This window comes from Raphanus sativus, chromosome 3, assembly GCF_000801105.2.
Source record: "Raphanus sativus cultivar WK10039 chromosome 3, ASM80110v3, whole genome shotgun sequence".
Taxonomy (NCBI): Eukaryota; Viridiplantae; Streptophyta; class Magnoliopsida; order Brassicales; family Brassicaceae; genus Raphanus; species Raphanus sativus.
Window position 1 is genome coordinate 7,606,580 of NC_079513.1, and position 13,955 is coordinate 7,620,534.

The 13,955-nt window shown below is 40.4% G+C and overlaps 2 protein-coding genes across 2 annotated transcripts; one reads left to right on the forward strand and one right to left on the reverse strand.

Annotated features, from left to right (window-relative positions):
* Window positions 1-5,315: 5,315 nt before the first annotated feature.
* LOC108847475 (endoglucanase 25) lies at window positions 5,316-8,299 on the reverse strand (the record flags this gene model as incomplete). The annotated part of the gene is given in 6 exon segments (XM_018620719.1): window positions 5,316-6,076; window positions 6,352-6,524; window positions 6,618-6,753; window positions 6,835-7,299; window positions 7,497-7,807; window positions 7,870-8,299. Coding segments are annotated over 6 exon segments (1,866 nt in total). The 3' UTR covers window positions 5,316-5,668.
* A 1,365-nt stretch (window positions 8,300-9,664) lies between these two features.
* On the forward strand, window positions 9,665-10,597 carry LOC108845070 (uncharacterized). Its single transcript, XM_018618339.2, has one exon. It carries the CDS (start codon window positions 9,665-9,667, stop codon window positions 10,595-10,597), a length of 933 nt encoding a protein of 310 aa, XP_018473841.2.
* Window positions 10,598-13,955: the final 3,358 nt, after the last annotated feature.

Sequence of the window (13,955 nt, forward strand, 5' to 3'; positions counted from 1 at the left end):
TATAAAAGATTGAGATGATTTCCTGGAAGATGCAGAAGGGTAAAAGTGTCTCCTATGACCCCACTATTCTAACTCAGAAAGGAATGATCACACATCGTTGAAAGCAAAGGGCAGGAGTGTCTCATGTGACCGCATTATTCGCCTATACTTTGTCAAAATGAGAGAAAGTTTGTTGAAAATCAATAAAGATGAACAAGATGGACTGCATCAGCATCATTGTTCATTACAATTGAGATAAGAGAATTCAGAGAAGAGAGAAAGAGGGAAGAATAGGTGATATACCATGAATTTGACCTACTTTTAGTCATGGTATATTAGTGTTTTAGGATATATTTAATCTAATTTTGGAGTCTATATAGCATATTTATAGATTCAGGAGAAATTGGAAGAAAGATGGTGATTTGGAGCATTTTGGAGCATTTTAGAGATTACACCCGAGAAAACCATATCGACCACCCGAGGTCGACACGGAGAGACGCGCGTCGATCGATACACCTTCAGTGTTATCGATCGATATTAAACCGCGGAAGCCCGGATTTGGTCATAGCCGACTTGAAGCCCAAGACTCCATCTATTTACTAAAATACCCCTGACGAGTTTTAACCTAATTATTCTAGTATTTATGTCTTGCCTAAGTGTTTTGGCACATATATGGTTTTCTTAAGAGTCTTTAGACATAGTTTCTTTGTTTGGTGAGAGAGAGAGTTATCATTGAGAGCTATCTTGAATACCTTTGTTTCTATTTTATTTATTCTATGAAGCTTTTAACTATTATGATTTTGCTTTGCTTAGCTATGTCTGACTAAACACCTTTGTTAGATTTAGGATTCAAATAGGTTTTGAGGGATTAGTCCAAATATGAATACTTGAGCATGTGATATTCATCTTAGAAGATTGCTCTTAATGCTTGTATAGGAGTAGCTAACCTATACATGATAACAAAGATAAAATTCTTGGATCTATCTTCTCTGAGCTAGGAATTTGCTGGAAACAAGCGATAGCTGATTTGGCAAACTCCTTAGCGAACTGTTATCAACCTCACGCTTAAAGCTTACTAGTAGCACATCGATTGATACTCCTACAGAGTCATCAATCGATAGACGCGAGACATTGTCGATCGATACGTGCGACAGCAGGTCAATCGATGCCTTTCTATGATTCACAATTGAGGTGTCTCATCGATTCTAGTAATAGATAACCCATAACGACAATTAAGTTATTGCACTGTTGGGTTCTTTAATATCATGCAAGCATCTCATAGGCATTAACTCTACTCTAATCCTGATAACCTGAATAGTAATCCTAAATCTAGCTACTTAATCATATATGTTAAACCCCCAAGTCAATCAATTGAGTAATTGTCCTGCCCAAACCAGTTTTAATTTACTTGTTATTTACTGCTTCGAAATATCCAACCTAACTTAGTTACAACAAGATCAAGTGATTCCCTAGCTCCTTGTAGATTTGATCCCTAAATACTACAACTTAACCTCTTTTGATGAGAGTAAGATTGCTCTAGGATAATTTGAGCACATATCAATAGGATCAGAGAAGACTACATGTGTGTTTAGAAACATTCTTGAGTAAGAGTTCATGTCCCTTGATCGATACTCCCAAGATGTAGCCTACACATTTACTTTTATGCAGAAATGAGGTCAGTAGAGGGGTACATCAAGCGTTATTAGTGGAGTCGTGAAAATGTATGATATGGTGACTAAGTTAGTGTGTAATACAAGTGTATCATTACTAAGCTTCCACCAATCATATTTTCATAAGTGAGAGTAGTGATTTTAAATTATGTTAGTGCCTGCTGTTTTCAAACCTCTTTCATTAGGACTACTTTTGTTTTGTTTGAGGACAAGCAAAAGGGTAAGTCTGGTAGAGTTGATATACCATCAATTTTACCCACTTTTAGTCATGGTATACGAGTGTTTTAGAATATATTAATCTTGATTTATAGTATGTTTTTGAGTGTTTTCAGATTCAGTTATGTTTTGGAGAAATATGGTGATTATGAAACTTTTTGAGGTGCATAAATAGATGTGTCAGATTTTTAGCTATGGATGGAAACCTTACCACCGTTAGATTAAGCTTATCTTTTGATAAAATATATATATTGGAGTTAGCTTTCCAATGCCACCGATTTGAGGTCAGTCATCATAGTGTAGCAGAAGTTATGCCTGTTTTACTGAACAGTGGTCTGTCTGCCTCGCTAGATGAAGCTGTTGAGAAGATGAAGGACTGTTGATCGACGGTGCATCCTTGGTATCGACCGATGGTGAAGCCAGAAAACGGGCCGAGTATATTTAATGACCGACCAAGGCCCATAAGGAACCACAAATTACCAAGATGCCCCTGGACGACCTAAAACCCTATTTATGTGTTTCTTAGCCATTGTTGACAGCTACACGCTCTTTATGCTTTCTTTTACTCATAGTTATAGGTTAGGAGAGAAGAGAGAAACTCCTTCAGAGTCCTCTTGGAACTCCTTTGGTTTTATCATTGCTTTCTATTTTACATTTATTCATCTATGGTTTTCTGCGACAACTATCATATCTGAATAGACCCACATGTTAGGTTTAGGGTTCAGATAGGTTATGAGGGATTAGACCCAAATATAGAATTGCTAAGTTGTTTGATATCAATCAATAGAATTGCTCTTATTTCTTTTGTTCTAAAGTCGCGAACTATAACCTTGATCATATGATAGTTAGGCGCAAGCGACTGCATGGTTTACTTCCTGAATTAATTCTCTTGAATTAGGATTGCTAGAGAAAACCAACATTTGATCTAGACAATCTAGTGAACATATTTCAAACCCGCTCGCTAAAGCTTGTTAGAATAAACATTGAGCGATAATATTATAGATTAATCGATCGACATTTAGAAATGTGTACGATCGATCTTCCAATATAATCATCGACCGACACTTTCTCAAGATCAACAAACGACAATTGAGGTATGAGATCTGTACAATAGGTAATCCAGAAAGACGGAGGTTGATGGATTATTACTTAGTTTGAGTTCTAGAATATCATGCATGCAACTTTAGGGTCTATACTTTTATAATCCTGATTACCTGAATAGAAACCCTAGATCTAGCAAACCATTCTTCCATCAACTCATCAATAAATCTTTTAGAACAACTAACTTGTTCGACATTTTCTGCTATATTTACTTCTTTAATAAATTATTAGTCTAGCTTAATCATAAACTGATTAGATCTATTGTGTCCCCTAACTCTCTATATATTCGGTCCCTAAGTATTATAATTGAGATTTTCATTTGAGAAAGTAATTTACTCCTTACGATAATTTGAGAGATATCAAATGTGTTAAAAATAAAAATAAGCATTAAATATGACTATTATATGTGACACCGAGATTGAATAGCTTCTAAAATGAGAAATGTGAATGAAAAGGCGGCACCAGATAAAATCGAGCAATGCCAAGTATGGGCAGGAAGTGGCTATACGTACTGCACAGTGGACATGACCAAAGAATTAGAGCCAGCAGATTACAAGCGGATAGTCATGTAGGAACTGTGGATCATAGCACGGTTTAGGCGTCCTGCAGTAATGTCATGATGGGGATGATACCTATATGGGCGAGCCCTAGGTCTTGGAGATGTAGGCTGCTTTGGTGTTAATTCTATGTGTGGTAGTGACTGTATTGATTACATTGCCTGATGTTTATGTTATCATTGTTTGATCGTCTGTGGTTAGTCAATTATTGTTCAGTATTGAGCAATATAGAGGTTTATGTAAAAAAAAACTGGTTTAAAATTGTTTCCATGAATAACCTATTTATTCAATGCTCTTGTTTTTCATTTTCTTTATGTTAAGTAGAACTGAATGATATAGTAGGGTTGGTATCCCAAATAACAAAGAACATGTATGATTTTGTGAGACTATTGTCGAGATACCGTGGCTTGCCTGTGACACAATTACTTGTGACGCAGTTATTTGTATTTAACCCGTCGTTCGGTTCTCGGTTGTTTTATCGAAGGAGGCAATATATCTCCAGGGCACTAGCTGACACTTAGTTGACCTATCTTGTCCAACTATTGACCGTTCGTCCCAACTTTGAGTCGAGCTCCCATCCTCTTAATTTATATTAATCTACTTTAGATCTATATTATTAAAATAGAAATATAAAATAAAAAATACTCTTTAGTTTTACTATTTATTTACATTAGAATATGCCGTTGAAATATTTATTGAACTTATATTTAAGTATATTTGTTTTTTTCTAATTTTCTTCTTTTTTTAACGGCAAACGTCTATTCTATTACTCAAACTTGAGGTAGCCTGGGTAACCAGACCGGAATAGAACAACCAATAATTTAGTAATAGATTTAAGCATTTAATATATTTTCTAATATAAATAATAGATTTCCTTAATCGAATCTTAATTAAAATAGATTTCCCAATAGATTTCATAATAGATTTTTATTAACTTATTAATATATTTTTTAATAGAAATTATAGTTACAAATATGTTTATATATTTTATGTATTTATAAATTTATTTTATTTGTTTTTAAGGGATGTTAAGATTTTGAAATTGGAAAAAATTATGACCCACACCTATATTATTTTAGTTAAGAAATTTAAAATTTTTATCAGAATATTTTACTAAACTTTTAATTTTAATTTTTATTATAACTGTAAAGTCTAATTTTCTATCTAAATTTATTACATGTTACAAATACATAATTTAATATAAGAAAAAAATAAAAACATAAATAAATATCCGGCTGGTCGGACGGATCAAGATTTAGTGATTTTTATAACTAATCAAATTTAATATTTTCCCGGTTAACCGAGTAACTCGTTTAAACAATTACATAACGAACTATTCACGACTCATAAGTTTCACCCAAAAACATCAAACACAAATTCATATTGGCCATATCTAATACAAAAAACCGGCTTCTGGACATCCACAAGATCTATTAGGTAGGATATAGTGACAATCTAGTGCCAAACTAATCTTCTTACTTCACTTAAATTTGTCACTAAAAAGTAGCAATTTTGATATTCTGGTTTTGTCAAAAAGAAAAATTCTAATACATTTCTTGTGATAGATACTTCCTCACATTTGACCCAAAAAAAGATATTTCCTCACATCAATTTCTAATATTTATCTAATTATTGTTTCTGACTCGTATGTGAAACTTATCCCACTCACTAAGGTTTCCTTATAAAATTAAATACTTTTTGAGTGATACTTTTCTGTTCCACTTCTCTTCTCATCTCATTCGTGGTCGTTTATCCCTGTATATTTCTGGTTACCAAATTCAGGTATACGATATTCCTCATAATTCCTTTTTTATCACACTCCCACTAAAAAACATAGTTTTTTTTGACATCCCACTAAAAACATAGTTTAAAATCAACGAATACAAGTTGGAATCGAACATATACAGAGTAAAATGCATACATATATGTATATCTCAAAAGAACAACCCCGAAAAAGAAAATTTAAAAATTGCTCGTGTAAGCCTACCCAGATTGGGTTCGTATCTAGTAAAAGCCACATGAAATGCTTAGCTGATTATGGTTGACTTGTGCGTATCACACAAGGCACCACATCTAATCTTCTGGTCTCTACCTCTTTCATTTTCTGGCAGCAGGGACATAATCACACAGGTTTTAGCTTTCTTATTAAGGTTTCCATGGTGCTGGTGGGGGAGGTGGAGTAGGGAACAACGGAGGAACGGCTGAGAAGATAGTATTTTTGTCTATAGTACCAGTTGCCTCTTCTTCACCAGACAATGCCACGAGAGCTGCGACCAGACCAGCATTTCCTGCAAGAGTTGGTTCAGTGTAGTTGTAGTTGGTCCGGACATCGCGGAACCCATCACGTTTGTCAGGACCAGCAACCATGGCTCCTTCAATGGTGTTTGGGTTTGGTTTCTTGCTGTCTCTCCATTTCCATCCTCCTTTGCAGTTATATTTGACTTTGTTCTTGGGAATCGAAGCTCCTCGATGATGCACGCGTTTCGGGTATTTTGTGCCAAAACCCACCAGATAACTCATTTTCCGAGGGTTTTTACCGAGTATATAATCAATCTGCAAAACACCCAGCTATGATGAGTGAAGCCCAATTCTGGTCATCAAAATGTAACAAGTGTTTCTACATTACGACCAAACAACTATGTTTTTGTTATTTTTGATTATTAAATCAACTATTTTAATACAAATGGATACACTCGAAAAGTAAACTTATATGTCAGACATTACGCCAGTGTTGATGAGTTAAATCTTTTAAGTGATTATCTTGGTAAAAAAGTGTTATTATTGGATATCTCTCCTCAAGTATTTGTACAAAGAGAAAGACGCATTACCTGAGTCCTCGCAAACTCTCGTAGGACATTGGTTGAATAGAAATTAGGTCCACAGTACCATCCAGGAGTATCAGCAGCATCAAGATAGTCACTGTACAATGTCGCTAAGAAGGCTGCATTTGCAGCATACTGCAGAGGCTGTGGGTCTCCATGATTTAACTCTATCAAACCTCCTGCACATATTACCAAAATTTACTTTTTTTAGAGAACAGGTTCAACAATCAAAGGTTTTATTAAAGCCAAACATTAACAGATAGGAAACTCACCACTGGTTCTGTTAAATTTGTTGAAATAAGGCAGGTATGAGCACATGACTATGCTGGTCTGATTATGGAAGGTTCTGAGAATTTCTTCATATGGATATCCAGGACTCAAAAACAGCCTCAACCGGCTCAGCAGTAACTGAAAAGCACAGGGATTCATAAGACACGAACATATAAAAAAAGAAATAAACACAGTGAATAAATTGTCTTGTGGACTGACCTGAGCACCAGCAAGCTTGTTGTCCCAGCTAAACACACCATAGTACGGGCCACCCCAGAATGCACCAGCATGCTTCGCCATAGTTGGTTTTGTGATCAGATCGAGATAAGTCACGTTTCCTGTAGCGTAGTACAACCAAGCACCGCCCCAAATAAACTCATCCCAATACATGCTTGAGTTGTAGAACTTGGCTGATTCCGCAGTGCCTGCACTGTATCTGCCTCTCCTGGTCCTTCCAAACTGATACACCGTCTTAGCACCATGTACAAGCTTCTTAGAATAATCCTTGTTGTCCTTGAAGACAATGGAAGCAGAAGCCAGAGCAGCCGCCATCTCCGCAGCGAGATCCGAGCATCCACCATTACAGGTAGTCACAGGCCTTTTATAGTCCATGTCCTCAGGCCTCATCCAGCAGTAATGGTCATTAGGATCCGTACTTCCATCGTCAGTATTTCCAGATCCAACCTAAATATAACAAAACAAAGTCAATCAAAATATATACATGAAAGGAAGCAAGGAGTAGAGGCCATATTTTTTCCCATATAGATCAGACCCGATCAGACGGAGACAATCTAAGGAGAGTCGTCCGACCGACCACCACATGATCTAAACAGATGGGCGGATGACAAAAAAAAAAAAAAATTCAGTTCTACCAAGTTTACCTGTGAGACCAGATCATTGATGGAATCAGCAGTGCTATTAAAGGTCTTGAGAAAGTAATCAGTTCCCCATTTAATGAGCTCCTTAACATGGACAAGCTCTCCTGCAGCTTCATACTTAGCACTGTACTCAATCACACTCCAGCTCAACATGGTCATAGCGTAAGCCATGGGGAAGTTGAATTTGATTGCATCTCCAGCATCGTAATAGCCTCCAACCAAATCTTTATAGAAGCTCCCGGTGTCACCTTTCCCATCTTGAAGACCAGAGTTGCCTCTCCACGACACATTATTATGCCTCGGCAATCTCCCAGCTAAGTAATTAAAATCCGATCAGATCTTGAAGACAGTTAAAGTAATTAATATCATGACTTACATTTCTGAGCGTTGAAGAACTTGAGGGCTTTGTGAAGAGCCATGGTGTAGTTATCCGGGGGCGGATTCTTGTGGTGGTGACGTGGCACGGTTTTGACGATCAAGGTGATGAATCCCGCGAGTAGAGCTGCGGCGACGATAGTGCCGACAGTCCAGACGAAGATCTTGCGGCTGACGATTATACAACCGAGATCGACGTACCTCTTCTTCTTCTGCTCAGTGGGACCGAGAAGCCAGCTCTGCTGCGTCTCGTCGAGTGGCCTGGAGAGAGCGGCACGGTCGACATCGTTCAAATTGCGGCTACGATCGTCGTCGGTGGCGGAATCGGTGGCGTGGATCTCGAGCGGACCTCCCCAGGGATCTCGACCGTACATGGTGAAGATGGGAGTGAATCGAAGTTGGTTCGTTGGAGGATCAGATCTGAGAGTTTGTTTGGTTTGGAGTGTGAGAGAGGTAGAAATGTGAAAGCTAGTCAATTATGGAGGAAGAAAAGACAGCCATGTGCCTCCTTTTTAATTTTTTTTTTCTCACTTCAATTATTATTTTTCTTATTATATTTGCCTGTGGCTGTCGGTGCATTTCTACATGTTACGTTACAGCTACTACACACTCAATTTGGACGGGGACTTATTCGCCAACCATGATTGAGCTTTCTGGCCAACACGTTAATTGGTGAATGAAACCAAACCAAAACTCTTACCAAACAGCTTTCTTTAAACCCAAACTCCACAAATCTGCAAAACAATATTTACAAAATTAAATTCGATAATATTTTACAAAAAAAAACTTTCCAAAAACCACGTCCGTCTTAAACTATTTAGTAGTCTTGGGCAAACAATAAGAAAATGGATCCTATTCAAACATTCTTTTCAAACTATAAGAAAATGGTATTTCTTTCTCATCAGGTATGACGCGCTTGGCAATTTCTTTCTCCACAATGACTCAGATCCCAGTTTCTTACCGGCGTCTCATTAGGCGTCGGATCCTCGTTTATCTCACAGTTCCTTCACCGCCGCAGGAGATGAAGAAGAAGAAACCCAAAAGGTCATCGGCCTTCAAGGCGTCTCCAAAATCGGCTCTGGCGAAATCGGCTTCTCCTCAGACCAAATCACCTCTACCCAAAATTGATGTGACAGATCTCACCTCGTTGGCAAACAAGGACGCTTCCGATGCCCAAATCGACCCTACCGTCGATGCGGTTGCTCAGCCTCCTGCTAACCTCTCAGACTCATCACATCAGACTGTAGAATCTCAGTCGGATAGGACAGTGATCGTTGATGAATCGGCGGATCCATCCTCTTTCCATGACGAAGATACCACAACTCAGACTGTATCGAGCCCTAAAGGTCTTCCTCCGAGCTCCTCTGCATAGTCACTAATTCACTCTCAACTGCCGAAGCTGGGACTTTTCTAGTTATTGATGTGATTGCGGAAGCTCAAGCAGCTTCTAAAGAGTACGCTAGTGCTCCGGTAGGTGCGCTCGTGCTAAAGGGAAACTCTTATCCAAAAAGGGGGAAGCTTCCACTCTTCCATCCGGGGAAGCTTGAGTAAAGATCCCAAACTCTGTTATTGAGAAGAATCGGAAAGCGTGGGAACCGTTTGTGCTTGGCCAATTCTACTCAGACCCGCCGTCTCAAGGCACCCTGCACAACATTGTTAATGGGATTTGGAGCAAGCAATATCGTGATATTGCGGTGTCAAAAATGGAAGGCTTCGCTTTTCTATTTCGAATCCCTAACGCATCAACCTGAGCGAGGGTGATTAAGCAGAAGTTGTGGCAGATCGAAGGTCAAACAATGTTTGTGGATAAATGGGAGCCTGGTGTCGTCCCTACCAAACCCGAGCTTACATCAGCCCACATTTGGTTGGTGCTGAGAAAGGTCCCTCTCCAGTTCTTCAACGAGGATGGTTTGGAACGTATAGCGGGGCTGGTGGGACACCCAAAGTTTTTGCATCCCATGACTGCAAATAAAACAAACCTAGAGGTTGCCAAGGTTTTTACTATCATCGATCCTAGGAAACCTCTCCCGGAGGCAGTTAACGTTCAGTTTGACTCTGGTGAAATCAGTAGAGTTCTTGTTTCTAGTCCTTTGATGCCTCCTGTTTGTGACACTTGCAAAGAAATAGGTCACACTGATAGACGTTGCCCATCGATCCCTAAGGTTTGCTCATTGTGTGATTCTTCCTCTCATGTTCGTGCTAATTGTACCCAGAAGCCGAAAAAAGAGGGCCGTCAAAGACAAGACAGAGATGAGTCACAAGGCAGGAAAACGAGACGTGGTAGATCCAAGGACAAGCAGAAATGGGTTCCTCTTAATAACTCAACTGGTGTACATGTTAATAACTCAACGGGTGTCCCTGTTTCTCAGCAGGATGCTCCCGTGGAGAACTCAGTGCCAGTAATTCTTTCCTCTACTAATCAAGTGATGAATTCTACGTTAGAGGTCATCCAGCAGTCCAAGTTGAGTACTGCAAAGGATACTGTTGGGGGGGGGGAGACCAGTGGCTCGGCTAACTTCCTCCATCCTCCAATTACCAGAAGTAAATCGGCCATTTCCCGCTCGTCTCACTCAGATGTTCAGCCAAATTCGTCGGATGTGGAATCTTCGGATTCCGAGCTTGAAGAAGGTGAATTCAGCAACCTCGAACCGGACTTTGTGGTAGTGCGTAACCGGAAAAGATTCTCAGGGCAGAAGGGAATGCACGGCATGGGTCCTAAAATCAACTAATTTTTATGTGTACATATATTTTTTGCTGGAACTTTCGCAGTTTAAATAAATACAGTCACCGCAGCGGATTATGTAAATGGTTCAGGAAGCGATCACCCCTTTTTGGCGCCCTCCTGGAGACGTATGTTAAGCAACCTAAGATAAATAAATTTGCTACGGATATCTTCCCTGGCTGGTCTGTGGAGCAAAACTACGACTTCTCGCCATTGGGTAAAATATGGATTTTATGGCATCCTTCTCTTTTGGTTATTGTTATTTGCAAGTCTCTCCAGATGATAACGGTTGAGGTTACTTGGCCTTCTTCTCAGTCTAATTTAATTATTTCTGTTATTTATGCTTCTAATGATGTTGAAAAACTGATTAATCTTTGGGCAGAAATCTCTTTTCTAGCTTCTTCGTAAGACTTAGATTCCAAGCCTTGGATGATGTTAGGCGATTTTAATCAAATCAGAGAGCCTGTCGAGCACTCTAAACTGCCCTCTCTAAGCTTGGATAAGAGAATGAGGGACTTCAATCACTGTCTGCTGACTGCTAATGTTGAATATCTCAATTTTAGAGGCACTACGTTCACATGGTGGAACAAGCAGAAAAGCTCTCCTATTGCCAAAAAGCTAGATAGGTGTCTTGTAAACGACGCTTGGTACTTCAATTTCCCTTCCTCTGTTGCATTTTTGGAAGCTCGGATTTCTCTGATCATGCCGTAATTGATGTCTTCATGGACCCGGATCGACCGAGAACTAAGAAGCCGTTCAGATTTTATAATTTCCTCACCAAGAATCCTGGGTTTATTTTCATGGTCTGTAAAAATTGGTTCTCCTTCAACGTAGTAGGTTCAACAATGTTCAGGGTATCGACGAAGCTCAAGTTACTCAAGAAATGCATTAAAGATTTTATCGCCTCATCTACTCTGGTATCGAGAGAAAAACAGCAGAAGCTCACGAGAAGCTTACTCAGGCGCAATCTCTCATGCTGTCCTTGTTGGGCCCGAATATGGCCCGGTAACTGATTATTCAATAATAAAGATGATGATGGGCCACGACAAGCCCATCACGAGTCTGAAGTCTAAAAGAGAGCTAAGCTAGAACCGGAGGCTGAAAGCTAAGGATCCTAACTAAGGAGGTCACGACGAAGAGGAAGCTCACGTCGCAACCAGAAGGAGCGCAGGACCCGGTCAAGGGGAAGCTGTTGCAGATTCCACCTCAAGTGGAGAGGATCTCGGAGATCAGTTACAAACAACCTAAAGAAGTCTAAAGCTATAAAAAGAGAAAGTCGAAGACCAAGAAAAGGATCCGAAGCTACTCATATTTTTACTCAACATTCATTGAAACATTCTTACTTGTAATTCTCTCGTGATCTTTATATTCATCAAAGATCATCTTTTGTAATCATCTCATTTCTATTATATCAATACAAATCAAAGTTCATTCATCAAGTTCTTACGGGATTCAGCCCACGTTATCTTTCCCTAACCTTTTCCTAAACTTTAACCTGACCTAAAATCAGGAGGTGAGTTTAATCCCTCACAATTGGCGCCGTCTGTGGGGAAGAAACAATCGAATCCCTTACTCTAACTCGAGGATGAACCCTACCGATCAGACAACAACCCCGTCTGACCTTAACCTCCCGATTCAGAGCGATAGCTCACCGAATGACGGAGGCTCTAGTCTCGTAATCACAGAGCCTCAACGTGGCGACCACCGATCTGGGCAACAGCTTCCGGTTGATGCTCGAACGAGCCAAACTACAACCGGAGTTATTAACCCGAGATCATCGGAGAATCCTCAGCAGCAAGCCATTCCGAATCAAACGGAGGCTCAGCTCTCTGAGATCCGCCAAATGATGATACAATTAGTGGACAAAGCTCAGGAAAGTGAGCGCACGATACATCAGTTGACTATACGTCAACAACGATTCGAAGAGATAACTAGATCTCTAAACGCAACAACCCAACCACCGCAACGTCAAGCTCCGGGGGTCACCTTCCATGATCGATTAACCGATCCCTCTTTTCCCCGAGCACGTTTAAACTTTTCCCCTGATAGCACTGCCCCTGAAGGACGCGGATCTGCTTTCCAGACACCTCATACTGGAACAGTTCCCGTGTTCAATCCACCTAATGCCAGTGCTATGGGAAGTAACGTAGCGACAACCAGCTCCACACCCGATCAGGTCACTGACAGAAGTAATCGTTTACCTCCTCCGCCACCTGATCCTAGGTCCGGAGCAGGAATATCCTTCCCATCTGGAGGCAGAGCGTCAGCTTCGGTTTATCAAACTAGAAGCTCGGTCCCGAATGAGGACGGTTATCAAAGGATAAACTCCGATAACCCAAGAAATGTCGAGCGACTTAGCCCACTAACCGCATGGGAAGATGAGCCAACTCGATTCCGTCAGGAACCTACTCATCGGGTACCTGCGAACGATCCAAATATCCTTCCGCTTGAGGGACCTGAGGCTATCCGTAGATATATGGAGAGAACTCACGCGGCTCTCCAGAAATTGGGAGCTCAAGTCCATAAAGCTACGAGTTCAGCTCCCGAAATCGATAGCTTAATCGAAGAAACCCGTGGAACTCCATTCACGGACAGAATTGCCAGCTCTCACATAAGAGATACCCGAAAAATCAGAATTCCTGAGTATGATGGGACCTCCGACCCGAAGGCCTATTTGAGAGCTTTCCGATTGGCAATTGTTAAAGCCCATTTCACTCAGGAAGAATGTGAAGCAGGTTACTGTAGAACATTCGCCGAAAATTTGGTCGGAACAGCCCTTGAGTGGTTCTCCGGCCTCGAGCCAGCCTCGATAGACAACTTTGATCAATTAACCAACGCCTTTATGAAGCAATACTCAACCCATATCCGGAAGCAAGCCTCCGAGGCCGACCTTTGGAAGGTCAGTCAAGGAATGGGAGATTCATTACGAGTCTACATAGAGAAATTCAGGGCAATAAGAACTAAGCTCTCGAATCCTAACGACCTAGTCGCCATCGAGGCCCTTAGGAGAGGTCTGTTCTATAGATCGAAATTCTGGTCAGAGTTAACACTCAACGCTCCTCCAACTATCGATGACGCTCTTCATAGAGCCACCAAATATATTACTTTGGAGGAGGAGACAGCTGCACTGGATAAACTCCACAAGAAACCACAGAATCATTCGAAAGGTGACTCCTCCGAGACTAAGGGACCTCATAAAAAGGGTAACCCTCGAAATAATCAAACTCAGGGAGAACATTCCTACGCAATCGAGGAGGATAAAGAAGAGAAACCTGTTGCAGCAGCAAACAAAACTCCCTGGTCAAAAGGCTTCGATAAAGGCAAACGTTGCTCTTACCACGATCGTGAAGGACACTCAACCGAAG

Bases quoted from the DNA above. Each gene is read 5' to 3' on its own strand.
- LOC108845070 (XM_018618339.2), top strand. From the start codon at position 9,665: ATGTTTGTGGATAAATGGGAGCCTGGTGTCGTCCCTACCAAACCCGAG.